General features: G+C 65.4%; 3 protein-coding genes across 3 annotated transcripts; 2 read left to right on the top strand and 1 right to left on the bottom strand.

The window, feature by feature from the left end:
* Positions 1-3,604: 3,604 nt before the first annotated feature.
* Positions 3,605-4,936, top strand: LOC309443865 (uncharacterized protein; the record flags this gene model as incomplete). The annotated part of the gene is made up of 2 exons (XM_082061144.1): positions 3,605-4,516; positions 4,874-4,936. 2 exons carry the CDS (start codon positions 3,605-3,607, stop codon positions 4,934-4,936), a joined length of 975 nt encoding a protein of 324 aa, XP_081917270.1.
* Positions 4,937-6,626: 1,690 nt separating this feature from the next.
* On the top strand, positions 6,627-8,567 carry LOC309443818 (gonadotropin-releasing hormone receptor-like; the record flags this gene model as incomplete). Its single annotated transcript, XM_082061091.1, has 4 exons — positions 6,627-6,660; positions 7,015-7,604; positions 7,742-7,946; positions 8,113-8,567. The coding sequence occupies 4 exons, from the start codon at positions 6,627-6,629 to the stop codon at positions 8,565-8,567; spliced, it is 1,284 nt and encodes a 427-aa protein (XP_081917217.1).
* Positions 8,568-9,532: 965 nt separating this feature from the next.
* TMED3 (transmembrane p24 trafficking protein 3) lies at positions 9,533-12,339 on the bottom strand. The gene is made up of 3 exons (XM_082060864.1): positions 12,147-12,339; positions 11,458-11,706; positions 9,533-10,924 (listed from the first exon to the last, which is right to left on the bottom strand). Exons 1-3 carry the CDS (start codon positions 12,333-12,335, stop codon positions 10,688-10,690), a joined length of 675 nt encoding a protein of 224 aa, XP_081916990.1. The 5' UTR covers positions 12,336-12,339; the 3' UTR covers positions 9,533-10,687.
* Between the last annotated feature and the right edge of the window lie 1,674 nt (positions 12,340-14,013).

Raw genomic sequence — 14,013 nt, 5'->3', positions numbered from 1 at the left:
GAGGCTGGGGAGGGCCTGCAGCCTCCAGGCAGCAGGAAGAAGCTGTCCCGGTGCCTATGGCTGTGTTGCATCTCCAGGGGGGCTCCAGCAGGGTCACGGCTCTGAGGCTGCGGGGCGGTGATGGCCAGGACCCCAAGATGGAGCTGGGGGACCTGTGCAGCTCTGAGAGGGTTTCCATCCCAGGGATGTATGGGGGCGACCCCCAGAACCTTGGCCCCATGTCAGAAGCCCTGTGCAGCTCCAGGGGTGTCCCTGCTGTGGGAGGTGACCCTCAGCCCACTGTGCCAGGGGCCGAAGCATCCCGTGGGGCCAGGGCCAGCGGGTGCAGGCGGGGGGCTGGGAGCGGGCAGCACCCCAGGCCCTGAGGGCAGAGGGGACAGTGCTGGGGGGCTGCCCCCCACCGCCAGGCTAGCACGTCCTCACTGAGCCCCAGCAGGGCTGAGAGGTGGGCGATGTAGCGGATGGTGAGGCGCAGGGTCTCGATCTTGGTCAGGCTCTGCCCCGCAGGTGCCAGCGCGGGCGGCAGGTAGTGCCGCAGCTGCTGCAGCGCCTGCGCCAGCCGCCGCATCCGCAGCTTCTCCCGCTCGCTGGTGCTCTGCCGAGGGCCTCCTGGCCCCCTGCACCGCCCCACCTCAGCCCCACCATCCTGCTGGTCCCCGGCCCGTGGCCACCGACCCCAAGCGGGGCATAGGGACGTGCCAGGTGGTTTCACAGAAGGGGTTGGAGAAGAGGCATTGGTGAGGCTCCTGTCTCGGTCCCAGAGCAGGTCACAGCCCACCAGGGAATGGAGGACCTGGGGTAGGAGTGGGGCTGGGGGTCTGGCCATGGCTGGGATCTGCTCTGCTGCCTGTGTCTGGGGGTGTCCAGGCAGCTTTATGCAGGGCCAGGGGGGTGAGGTGACACCTTTGTGACCACCTGGAGGTGTCAAAACCTACAGAGCCGGGCTGGGGCCGGCTGGGAGCCTGGGAATGCCAGGCCCATTTGCAGAGGTGTCAGTTCTGACTCCTCTGGCCCTTAATTGGTGCTGCCCGGTGCTGGGAAGTGTGCAGGGACCAATTCACACGGCCATGAGAGATGCTAATGCACCCACCAGCCCTGCCAGCACCCGCATTGCCCTCCTTGGTGGCTCTGCCAGGCTGGGGCTCTGTGGGGACAGCAGGGACTTGACCTTCCAGTGTCGGGACCCTGAGCATCCAGCCCTGTCACCCAGCAGTGTCCCCACACCTTCCCTGCCCTCTGCACAGCTCCCAGCTGTCACAGGTGTGCTCCCAGCTCCAACCAGCTCCCCGAGGGGCAGGGGTATGAGGGGATGCAGCAGCCAACCTGGAGCAGCAGCGGTGGGACCCGTGTGCTCCCCTCCTGGGTGATGTCCCAGCACTCAGCCATGCTGCCTTGGTCTCCCTGACCCTGTGGGATGCACGGCTGCTCTGGGGGCATGGATCCAAGCCAGGCACCAGTGATCTGGGGAGGGCTTTGGCCTCCTGGCCCTGCAGCTCACACAGTGCCCTCACCACATCCTCGCCATGCCCTGTGCCCACCCTCCACCAACATGGACAGGCGTGATGTGGGGGACTCCATCTCCCCTGAGGAGTGAGGGGCTGCAGGCTCTCCCCAGAGAGGGCTCTGACCCCATGGCCAGCACCGTCATGGCCCAGCCGCTCTCCAGCACTTGTCTAAATAGAGAGGGAGGTGGGAAGCGGCTGCCCAGCAGGGCCGCAGAACTCATTACCCGGGAGCTCATCAGCTAATGAGACCCAGGAGGGGGCCTGGGAACGGGGCGAGGGGGGGGCAGGTGTGCGGGGAAGGGCCATGTCCCAGGCTGTGCCGCTGGGTGCAGAGCACTCCACAGATCCCCCACCACGCTCCTGGGATGCGGTGCTGCCGGACCCCCACTGCAGCCCCCAGCCCCAGAGCTGGGATGGCGTCAGACCTCTGTGCACCTGGAATGTGCTGTGGGTCCAGGTTGGCACCGGCACCCTCAGACCTTGGTTGGGGCAGCAGCACTGCACTTCCTCTAGTAAGAGGGCAAAGGGGATTAGCAGCAATTAACTCTAACGTTTTTGTGCCGGGTCTGCGGTGCCTGTGGGGAGGTAACAGCCAGTTTAGATACCAATATCCTCATGGCGCCTGGCAAGCAGCATGAGTGCTAGGAGCAGGGCTCAGCAAGTAGCTGGGCTGAAGGGGTGACACCTCAGGGTGCAGGTGGCTCTGGGTGCTGTGGTGTGCTTGGTGGCAGGAAGGGACTGTGGAGGGGAGCCCCTGCACCGCTGGCGCCCAAGGCCCTGCAACACTGGCACAACAGAGCTTTGAAATGCCAGCAATGCCCTTGCAAGGCTCCCCACAAGGCCGGGGCACCTGGGACTGTTGTGAGGCTGAGCAGTGTGCCTGGCTCTGGTGACCACAGCCAGGATGGCAGGAGCGCTTGGTTGGTGGTGAGTGACAAGCAGGATTTACCTCGTCACTTCTGTGTCATGGCATTGCCAAGGAAAACTGAACAAGCTTCATGTGACCACTGGGAAACACGAGCCTGTGAACAATGAGGCAGTGGCTCACACTGAGGAGCGGCCGGTCCTGCAACCCCAGCTGGCACGGTGCCCTGTGCTGGCTCTGTGCTCCATGCCCGCCCCTGTGTGTGGTGCCTGGTACTGCAGAGGGGCTGTGCACGCCCAGAATGGGGGTCCCATACCCACCGCCGTACCCCTGGGGCTGCGCACACCCGCTATGGGGGTCCTGGGCATACCCAGTATGGGGACCCTATGCCCAGTGCCGTGCACTTTGCCATGTGGGGGTCACGTACCCTGAGGCACCACGGGGCCGCGCTGTCGGGGGCGGTGCCGCTCGCTCCCTGATTGATTTTCCTTCCCGCGGCGGGGCCGGGTTTCCCTGGAAACCTTCGCACCCGCCGGCACCGACACCTGCGGGGCCTGGGAACGCGGCGGGGGGGGCCCTCCCAGCCCCGCCCCCACGCGGCGGGGTCACCGCGCCCGGGCCGCCGCTCCGCGCACCCGCCGGTAGCGGGCACGGTGGCGGCTCCGCGCCGGGCTCAGCGGGCGGCCGCGCTCATTAGGGGCAGCGTGTGAAACGCCATTAGCGGGGGCTGCGGGGGACCTGCGGCAGGGGGGCGGCCGGACTGTGGTCCCCCGGGCTGTGCCCCCCGGCACCGGGCGCGGTGTCCGTGTCCTGCAGAGCCGCGCTGGGCACCGGGGCTGCCCGGCTGGGGCCACAGGGATCTGGAGCTGGCACTGCTGCAGCTCACACCCGCTGCCAGCCCCACTGCGCAGTGCACTGCCAGCCCACTGCACAGCCCACTGAAGACCTTGCTAAAGGCCTTGCTTCAAATCCCATTGCAGCCCCCACATGGGGGCCAAGCCCCATCCCCAGGACGGTGCGGGGGGCTGGTGCTGCTGGGGGGTGGGCAGCACAGAGCAGCCTCACACTGCCGGGGTAAAATTTGTCACTTGCCTGTTCAAAGCCGGCTGCCCTCATCCCCCCCCACCCCAGCCTTTGAAGTGCTGCTGATGCAGCCACGAAGGTGCCACTTCACACCTCCAGCCCTGCATAAAGCCGGGGCAGCCGGGGGACACCGGCACACGGCCACACCACCATGGCCCGCTCGGCAGCTCCAGGCCTCCCGCTCCCCACCACGGCCCTGCTGCAGGACTGGGGCTGCCGTGGGCCCCCGGACTCCGAGGGCTACAGCAGCAACTCACCCGCGCCCTCGCCTGACTCCTGCGGCCTCTCGTCTCCCACTGCTGCCCGGGCATCCTGCTGCAGCCCTGCCACCCCCCGCCTGCGGGGCGGCCCTGGGGGCAGGAAGGGGGTCCGGGGCCTGGGGCCAGGGGGCCCTCGGCAGAGCGCCAGCGAGCGGGAGAAGCTGCGGATGCGGCGGCTGGCGCAGGCGCTGCTGCGGCTGCGGCACTACCTGCCGCCCGCGCTGGCACCTGCGGGGCAGAGCCTGACCAAGATCGAGACCCTGCGCCTCGCCATCCGCTACATCGCCCACCTCTCGGCCCTGCTGGGGCTCAGTGAGGAGGTGCTGGCCCGGCGGCGGGGGGCAGCCCCCCAGCACTGTCCCCTCTGCCCCCAGGGCCTGGGGTGCTGCCAGGTCCCGGCCCCCCACCTACATCCACCGGTCCCAGGCCCGCGGGATGCTTTGGCCCCTGACACTGTGGGCCGGGGGTCACCTCCCACAGCAGGGACACCCCTGGAGCTGCACAGGGCTTCCGATATGGGGCTGGGTGTCTGGGGGTCGCCCCCTTATGGCCCTGCTGTGGAAACCTCCCCAGAGGTGCTTGGGGTTCCCAACATGGGAACGGGAGTCTGGGGGTCACCCCCCTTCATCCCTGCGATGGAGACCCCCTTGGAGCTGCATGGGGCTGTCACCTCCAACGTGTCCTCCTGGCTGTCCTCTCCTCACTGTGCAGGGGCAGGAGCCCCCCCGGACCTCCCTGGTGACCCCCTCCTGGACACGGGGCTGACGCTGCCAGAGTTCGTGGATGCAGGGACTGTCACCCAGGTACGTGCAGGGTTCAGCCCCCCCAGTGCGCTCAAAGCCCCCAGCCCTTGGCTTGGGGCACTGTGGGGTCCGGTTTTGGGGTAACGACAGCCTTGTGTGGGATTGGGAATGGAGAGGTGTCTCCTCTCCTCCCTGCAGTGGGTGCAGGAGGATCCTTTAAACTGCTCCCATCCTTCCCTGTGCCATCCTCCCTTGTGTTTGTCAGGGTCCCATCAGCTGGGACAGACCTGGGGCTCTGGTCCTGCTTGTCACTGACCTGGGGCCCTCCTGGTGGCTGGGGTCTGTCAGCCCTGATTCATGCTCCCTCCACATCTCCTGCCCTGGCCAGTCACCCTCTCACCCCTCTCTGTCCCCCAGGAGCTCTCTGCAGACCTGCTCTCTCTCTTGGAAGCTCTGGTCCCACCACAGTACCAGGACTGACCCACAGCACCTGGCATCACGCAGCCCCATGATGCACCGTCCAGATTCCTGCAGCTCGGGGGATGCATTTTCCCCGTCGGACATGGGAGGTGGGGGGGAGGAGCTGCCTGTGGTGTGAGCCCAGAGCTGTGCTGGACGTGCTGTGGCAGCTGTGACTGTACATAAATAAACCCTTGTGCCCCACCGTGTGTCACCGTGTGGCTGTTCCCGCAGCAGGAGCAGGTCCAGGATGGGGTGCGGTATGTCTGGGCCACCGTGTTGGCTCTGGGGGCAGGTTTGGGGCTGGGGGGATGGCAGAGCTGGTGGAACCCCCACTGTACAGCAGGGCAGGCCGCGGACATCCCACCCGTGTGTGCAGAGGCTCAGCACGGAGCCAGCACTGCCATGCCAGGGGGCCGGGGCCGCGGCACACAGCTGTGGGTCAGCTGGACAGCATCTGGGAGAGCGATTGTGGGGGAGCATTGGGAGAGACACCTCCCTGCTGGGGAGGGGGTCACCAGCACCCTCCAGATCGGCCCTGGGTCTCAGTGTGAGAGCCCCCACAGCACAGGGTTAAATGGGGGGGGGGTTGGGGTCCAGCAACAGGGGACGGGCTGGGGTATGGGGCTGAACCTGTCGGGCTGGAGGCCCCACAGGTGGAGGGGAACAGGGGGCTGTGGGGGAACCCCTCTGTGCCCAGGCCTGTCGGCGGTTCCCTGCGGGGTGCAGGGCTGCAGGGTCCAGCACAGAAACCCGGGCGGCCCGACAGCCGGGTGCTAATGCGCCGGGGGGGGCCCTTCTCCGCCCACTCCGGGGGTCGGGGGCAGGGGGTCTGCAGGGCTAATAAGCCCCACTTATCTGTGAAATGACTTGCTAATCACGTTAATTCCCTCTGCCGGCGGGGCGGGGCGAAGCCTTTGAAATGCAAAGCAGCTGCCCTGCCCTTCCCCAGGCTGCGGCTGCCCCTCAGCAGCGCTCAGGGGACCTGGGGACACGCTCCAGCCGTGTGTACATGTGTGTGCATGTGTGTATATGCACATGCGTGCATCGACAGGAATGTGCGAGTCTCTGTGTGTGAGCACTGTGCGCACTCCCGTGCGTGTGTGTGTGTGTGTGTGTGTGTGTGTGTGTGTGAGCGAGCACTGTGCACACTCCCTTGTCTGTCTGTGTGTGTGTGAGCGCTGTGCACACTCCCCTGTCTGTCTGTCTGTGTGTGAGCGCTGTGCACACTCCCCTGTCTGTCTGTGTGTGTGTGTGAGCACTGTGCGCGCTCCCCTGTCTGTCTGTGTGTGTGTGTGAGCACTGTGCGCACTCCCCTGTCTGTCTGTGTGTGTGTGAGCACTGTGCGCACTCCCCTGTCTGTCTGTCTGTGTGTGTGTGAGCACTGTGCGCGCTCCCCTGTCTGTGTGTGTGCGTGTGTGTGTGCGTGTGTGTGAGCACTGTGCGCACTCCCCTGCCTGTGTGGGTGGGTGGCACAGGGTGAAGGACCACACTGTTCTGAGCAGGCTGGCTGCGTCAAGCAGCAACCTGAGCTGCCAAGGGCATCCCACCAGCACCTGCTGAGCGTGGCCCGGCAGCGGGCACAGAGGTGGCTGCAGGCACCGGCACCATAGCGGTACCTGTCCTGCTCCCCTGCTCTGCTGCTGGGCACAGTGCGGATGCAGGATCCCCCTGCGCGGAGCTCCAGCAGCGCATGAGCAGCAGCCCTGCCATGGGTGGTGCTGGGCAGGACACTCTGGCTGGAGGTGAGGTGGGGGGAGGGGGCGCCTGGATCCTGGGAGCTCCAGCATCGGGCTGGGAGGGTCCCCATCCCCATGCAGTACTACAAGGCACGGGATGGGGTGGGGGTGGATGGGCAGCAGGAATAGCCTGGGGCAGGTGGTGGGTTGGGGTTTGCCCCTGCCCTGCCTGGTGCCAAGGACCCCTGCAGCTCTATGGGGTGTGGGGGAGCTCTGGAGGAGCCACATGATGCAGAGAGCAGCTGAGGATGGAAACGCAGTGAGCTGGGGTGGAGGTTGCGGCAAAGGAACCTGTTCTGGGAAGGGACCCGGGCTCCAGGGGACAGGACCTTCTATGCTGAGGGTGACCTGTCCCCCCAGAGCCCCACCCCAGGCTGCCACTGCCCGCTACAGCAGGAGGAGGCTGGCCAAACCCAGACCCCACACCGGGGAACGCCAGCACGGAGCCCTCCAGCAGCCTGTTCCCCCCTGAGCAAGGCTGTGCCTGGAGCCCCCCGGCCGAGGGTGGTGAGGAGCCCCTGCGGCTGCCCACCTTCTCCCCTGCCGCCCAGGCCCGCGTGGCCGTCACCTTCGCCCTCTTCACCCTCTCAGCCGGATGCAACCTGGCGGTGCTGCGGGCGGCGGGGGCCCACGGGGGCAGCCGGCGCTCCCACATCCGCCTCCTGCTGCTGCACCTGGCGGCCGCCGACCTCCTGGTGACGGTGGCGGTGATGCCGCTGGACGCCGTCTGGAACATCACGCTGCAGTGGCGGGCGGGCGACTTGGCCTGCCGCCTGCTCATGTACCTGCGGCTGTTGGCCATGTACGCCTCCGCCTTTGTCACCGTGGTCATCAGCCTGGACCGGCAGGCTGCCATCCTCCACCCGCTGGCCATTGCCCGTGCCCGCAGGAGGAACCGCATCATGCTCTACATCGCCTGGCTCCTCAGTGCGGGGCTCTCGGTGCCACAGGTACCCAACCCAGGGTCTGACCCCCGGTTCCAGTGGTCCTGGCTCGAGACCTCGGTGCCTTGAGGAGACATGGAACCCCCATCACCCTGTGGTCCCTGGGGATGGGGGCTGCTGTCCCACCTCTGCTCTGCCCCCAGCTCTTCCTCTTCCGCACGGTCACTCTCGGGCCCCCGCACAACTTCACCCAGTGCACCACGCGCGGCAGCTTCCCCCAGCCCTGGCACGAGACCCTCTACAACATGCTGGGCTTCGCCTGCCTCTTCCTGCTGCCGCTGCTCATCATGCTCTGCTGCTATGTGCGCATCCTCCTGGAGATCTCCCGGCGCATGGGCTCCAGCCTCTGTGAGTGTCCCCGTGCCCGGGGCTTCACAGGGACTCTGGGGCGGTGGGAACAGGGGGAGCCCTGGCTGGGGCTGTGCAGGGACCCCCCGGCCCTCCCTCAGGGCACAGGGTCCCTGTCCCAGCCAGGCTGCTGAGCATCCCTCGCTCACGGGCCGTGTCCCCCCAGTCTCCTCACAGGACGTGTCGCTGCGCTGCTCCAGGAATAACATCCCACGGGCACGGCTGCGCATGCTGAAGATGAGCCTGGTCATTGTCTCCTCCTTCATCCTCTGCTGGACCCCCTACTACCTGCTGGGGCTGTGGCACTGGTTCTGTCCACGAGCCATGGAGAAGAGGGTCTCGCCAGCCCTCACCCACATCCTCTTCATCTTCGGCCTCTTCAACGCTTGCCTGGACCCCATCACCTATGGGCTCTTCACCATCCCCTTCCGGGGGGGCTGGGGCTGCCCCTGTGGTCACAGCCCCAAGCCACAGCCCCCGTCCCCGGCCACCGGCTCCTTCCGCTGCTCGGCCTCCTCCCTGCCGCCCAAGCGGGGTGTCACGGGGGCATGGGGGCAGCGGGTGCCCCCTGGGATGGGGCTTCCTGACAGGGCTGGCTCCTGCCAGAGCAGCTCCCTGTGAGCTGGGCATGGAACTGTGCCCATGGAGACACCTCAAGGTGCTCAGCAGGAACCAGGGCTGTGGGGACAAGTGGACCAGCAACAGGAGGGACCTGGTGGGGATGTGGCTGCTGCTGCTGCTCTCTTCTGTGCCCCAAAGTGCCTCTGTGAGTGGTGGGGCCAGTGTGGGTCCCCCCTGTCCCCTCTCTGTGTCTGCTGAGCCCTGCATAGTTGTCGGAGCAGAGCCCAGCACAGCAATAAAGTGTCCCCTGGTCACCTCCTGTCCTGCCTGTGTCCTGGGCTATGAGCTGGGGTCCCCAGAGCCAGTGCTGCTGGGGACAGGCTAGTGGGAGCCCCAGCCTGTTAGCCCCAGGGGTGGCTGGTTCAGAGTTGGTCCTGGCTGCTCCCTTCCCTGCCGTGGATGCTCCCAGGGCCCCCCACAGGCTGGCTAGGGCTAGGTGCTGCTCTCCCTGCAGCAGCTGCTGGGGCTGTTTGTCCCCGTGAGGCTCCTGGTCCCCGCTGGTGGCACGGGGCTGGCAGCAGCCCCGGAGCTGTGCTCCCCGTCACAGTCTTGCACCCGCCAGCAGCTACGCTCCAAACAGGAGCTCTCAGCTCCTGCCCAAGGTTGTTGCAGGACCCAGCTGCTCAGCAACGGCCCCAAGGCCAGTGCTGCAGCAGGAGCTGGTGCAACTGCTGGGGCTGGGGAGGAAGGGAGGGAGCTACAGCCCTGGGCCTTGAGCAGGGGCTGGGGGTGCCTGAACCCCTCGCACCTCCAGCACCCTGGAGCAGTCGGCCCAAGCCCTCCCCCAGGGGAGGGCTGCAGTAACTGCTACACTAAAACGTCCCCTCTCGGACAGGGGTTTGCAAGGGCCGAGGCAGGGGACTGGCATCACCCAGCTGGGTGCTGAGCTATCTGCAGAGTGGAGGGGGTTGAGTGCCACAGCCATCCCTGGCTGCCCCTCCTGAGTGCCCAATAACAGCAGTGCAAACCACAATCGCAGGGGTTTATTACGAAGTGGCAAAATCAGATGCTGACGGTGCTGCCCCAGCTCCACAGGCGCAATCCCGTGCTGCGCAGGGCTCCTGGGACTCTCGTTGGGGGTCTCTGTTTGGTGGGGCTCCAGGGAATGGGGCTGCAGTCACAGGGACACAGGGGTTCCTCACAGCTGCTGGGGCGCAGATGGGGCTCCCTGGGCACGGGGGGCAGAGCTGTGCCTGCTCCTGCTCTGCTGGGCATGGCAGGATGCGCGGGGGGACCAAGCCCCAGGTGTGGGCTTGTGTAAGTATGAAAATACCATCTGGTATGGGGTGCGCTGCTCACTCCCGTGGCAGAGGCGGCTTTGGGAAATGCTTTGTTGTGACGACAGGGGCTTGCACAGCAATGGAAACCACCAAGCAAAAAGCCCCTGCTGAAACCTCACCTCTGTTTTTCAGCCAGCAGCTGTGGGATGCTGCTGCCAGCCCTGGCCCTGCTGCGGGGAGACCCTGCCTTCTGTGGGGACACCCTGCTGGCTGCGGGCAGCACCCTGCCTGCTGTGGGCAGATGGGGCAGCTGTGCTCATGGCTCTGCCTGTAGCTCAGGGCCCACAGCTGGCAGACAGCTCTGCTCTGGGCTGGCAGCAGGTGGGCTTGAGGCAAGAGCACTCAGGAGGTGGGTGCTGGGGGTGCTGGACGGTCAGCGTTGCCCCGTCCTCTTGCTGGCCTGGGCAGAGCTCCTGGCCCTGCAGGGTGTGTATGGGCAGCAAGGGGTCTCGCTTGCCGCCAGGCTGCACCTTGCAGTCCCATTGGGCTCTGAAGAGGCACCAGGCATCGGACAAGGGGCTGGAATGTTAATGCCAAACCCCAGCACACCCACCCACTGCCCTGGTGGAGCCGCTGAGCGCAGACAGACCAGCCAGGAGAGAGGACAGAGCGGCAAGACAAGCACAGGCAAAGTGGGGAATGATGCTGGGGGTAATTTGCTGGGGCCACCTGCGCTTTGGTGACTATTTTCCATGCGGCTCAGCAGCATCACATCCTCCCATTTCCCCCAGAGCCACCTCCCGGTGGCAGCACCTTGCAGAAAATAGAGGTAAAGCCTGAGCCAGGAGAACACTGCCGCCCCACTTCGCCCAGCATTTCGGGCACAGCATGGCTGTGGCTCTAGGTGCTGGCCCCACTGCTGCCAGGTCTCTTCTCAGTGAAGAAGCTTTTGAGCAGCATCACTTGCCCGATGCTGACCACAAAGAGGATGAGGGTTTCCCCAACTGACCAGTACGAGACCCGGCCATTGAGGTCTTCAGCTCTGCTCCGGTCCTGTGCTTCCCGGAGGCGGTAGTGAGTCTGGGAGTCGATCACTGTGTTCAGAGCCTCATGGATGGTGACACAGGCGGACTCCATCTGAGGAGACAAGGACGCTTCATTGCTCCTGCCCCAGCACAGGGCACGCCGGGGCTGGCAGCCGAGGGAGCTGGGGACGGTGCTGGGGCACCCAGAGCAGGACAGCAGCTGTTCTGCTCAGAGGGGCAGCATCACAGACTGTCTCGGAGAGCGAGCCTGCTGCGAGCACTGGGGCACAGCCGAGAGCCCTGATGAGGTGCTGAAGGTTAAGGGCAGGGTCTGGGTCCCAGCCCAGGGTGCAGCCATCCCTGTGGGCTCACAGGGTGGAAAAGCTTTGCTGCACTTCCCTTGTATGGGATAGAAACTGGGCGCTCAGGCCAGGGCAGATTCACACCCAGAGCAGCACCTCTGCCCACACTGCCGAGAGGAGGACGTGGCATGTGTGTGGTGGGGCAGCTGGCTGGCGGTTGGTACTTCTGCATTCAGCAAAGGGGAAGGGGGACAAGCCCCCAGCTGCTGTCTTGTGGGGCCGTTTGGCCGCAAGCAGGAACTGCAGCAGGATGTTCCTCCCGCGGCAGCGTGCACGGACCCACCTGTGTCAGGGCGGTGACGCGGTTGCTCATGTCAGGCAGGATCGGTGGCTCATCGCCCACCTGGAAGTCGAAGTAGACAGTTTTGTGGGAGAAGGTGGAGAACTCGTTGCTGAAGCAGAAGGTGTAGACGCCCTCCACTTCGGTGCGGTGCGAGAAGCTGTCGTACTGCTTCTTGGTTTCCTTGTAGACTGTCCTGCCGTTGGGGTCCTCCACATAGCAGTCCACATCATAGTGTCCCCCGGTGATCACCTGCACAAGGAGATGCAGGTGGCACCTGCTGAACCATGTGGCGAGACCCTCCTGGCCCAGATGGAGCAGCTCTGCCTGGCCCCATGCCCGCGTGCACAGCCTGGCGCGCACGGCAGCACCCTGCCCATGGCTGCTTGCCACAAGCCGGGGCCAGGCCCAGGGGAACCTGTGCCCTACGGTGCTCAAAGCTCGGGGGTGTGCCTGGACAGGGGGATAGCCCTGACGGCTGGGTCAGGGCCTCCTGTGGCCGCTGTGGGCACATCCAAGTACCAGCTTTGGGGTGGGCACTGGGTCAGGGCTCAGAACGCCTCCTGGTGCAGCATGGGGGGAGCTGGGGGTTGCATGGGGCCCTGCTGGGGCTCAGCGGGGCACGGCAGTGGCACGGGCAGGGGCACAGGCACGGGCAAGGAGCAGGTAGAGGAGCACAGGCAGGGCGGTACCTGATAGTCCAGCGTGAACTTGAGGCCGCGCTGCAGCTCCTGGTGGAAGCACTGCCTGGCGCTGTCGGGCAGCTCGAAGGTCAGCTCGGTGCCGCCGGCCCGCAGCGCGCACAGCAGCGCAGCCAGCACCAGCACCCGCGCTCCGACCCGCGTCCTCATCGCCGTCCCCATCGTCATCCCTATCCGCATCCCGCCCCGGCCCCGCCCCGCCTGACGTGGCGCCCGCCCGGCACGGGCGGCGCTTCCGCTGGGGGCGGCCGCGGGCGCGGCCCCTCCCGCCGCCGGGCGGGACCCCCGGGTACTCTCGGCCGCTGCAGCGCGGTCCCGCAGGGCGAGTGGCGGGCAGCGCTGGGTATTTGTGAACGCAGCCGTCGTGGGAAGGTCTGTCGAGCCCCGCGGCGTCACCCCCGCACCTGCCCGCGGGCACCTCCGCGCACACGCGCTTTAATCCGTGCATTAAAACGCTCCCGGAGGGACGCGCCGCTCGCGTTCCCGCTCCCAGGCACAGGAAGCGCCGAAGGGGGGACCCGCGTTCTGCAGCCCCGCTGGCGCCGATCACCGGCTGGAGGCGGAAGACGGCGCTTACAAAAAGATGAATGCGAGATATCGGAATACTTAGAAACGAACGGAAAAGGTGAACTACGGGATTTAAAATTCGACACTCTAAAATACAGGACAAATATCATTGTTATAGGGAAAATATGCCTGAAATTCGATCTATAAGACATTTGACCTACAGAAAGTATAAACTTTAAGGCTGTAAAAATATAAGCCCAGCTTTGCTATAAATAGCATACTTAAATCTAAAATGCACTTCCAGAGAACATTCCTGTGCAGTTAAAACCAAAACGCAGTGCTGCTTTGTGCAAGAACTGTGCAAAGTTTTGCAACAGCCTGGAGAACAACAGCTAATGCCCTGGGCAAGGAACCAGCTCATCGCCAGTGGTGTTGGAAGGACGAATGGACAAAGTGTCTGCTGGGCTCATCGAGGCAAAGGCAGAATCCAACACCAGCCCCAGTGGCTGAGACTGGTGCCCCTTGCTTGTCACAGCGACGCTGCCTGTGCAGTGGGTGTCAGGACACAGGAGACTTCACTGAATAAACCCCCCAGGCATTGTTCTGGCCCAGGTTTGTATGAGTGCCCAGCATTCGGGTGGGCTGCAGCCCCAACATGCTCCCCAGGCAGTGGCACAGCGCCGGAGCCAGGTAATGGGTTTGGCTGAGACCGACAGCAGCTACGGCACATCCAGCCCATGGTCCCAGCCAGGCGCGGGGTGAGGAGTGCTCCCCAGTGCCGGCCCGTGCTGCCTGAGGCTGGGGCCGTGTGGGTGAGAGGGGGTGAGCAGTGCACAGTCCCACTGCCCTGATGCTGCAAAGCTGCCATGTGCTGCTGGTCCAGGCCCAGTTCTGTGGTGGGGTGCTGCAGGGTCCCGTGCACAGGGCTGGGTGCTGCAGGGTCTCATCTGCAGGGCTGGGCACCCAGGTCCCTGTGCACCAGGAAGGCACTGCAGTCACACCCCACCTCCAGCCATGCAGACACACTGGCTGGCCCAGACACACTGCGTCAGGCCAGTGCAGAGAGCTGCTGCAGACCCCCCTGCCATGCAGACCCACCCCATGGCCACCCCCTCCTCCTGCCTGCTTGCAGCCGCTAGCCCTCGCTCAGCTCTGCTTTGGCCCCAAAGAGCAGCCGTTGCAGTGGAGTCATCCCCATTGCAGTGCTGTGCCTGCAGCCTCTCCTGCCGCTCACCATGTGCCATCCTTGGCAGCTTGGCATCCTTGCTCCCCCACCCTTGGCAGAAGCTGCCCACACAGACAAGGTGGGAGCACTCCCCACCCAGGAATTCAGCGCTTGGAGCTGCGCAGT

Source organism: Streptopelia decaocto (genome assembly GCF_964273445.1).
Source record: "Streptopelia decaocto genome assembly, chromosome: 9".
Taxonomy (NCBI): domain Eukaryota; kingdom Metazoa; phylum Chordata; class Aves; order Columbiformes; family Columbidae; genus Streptopelia; species Streptopelia decaocto.
The sequence above is the reverse complement of the archived record's forward strand: the minus strand, read 5'-3'. Positions and strand labels throughout refer to the sequence as shown.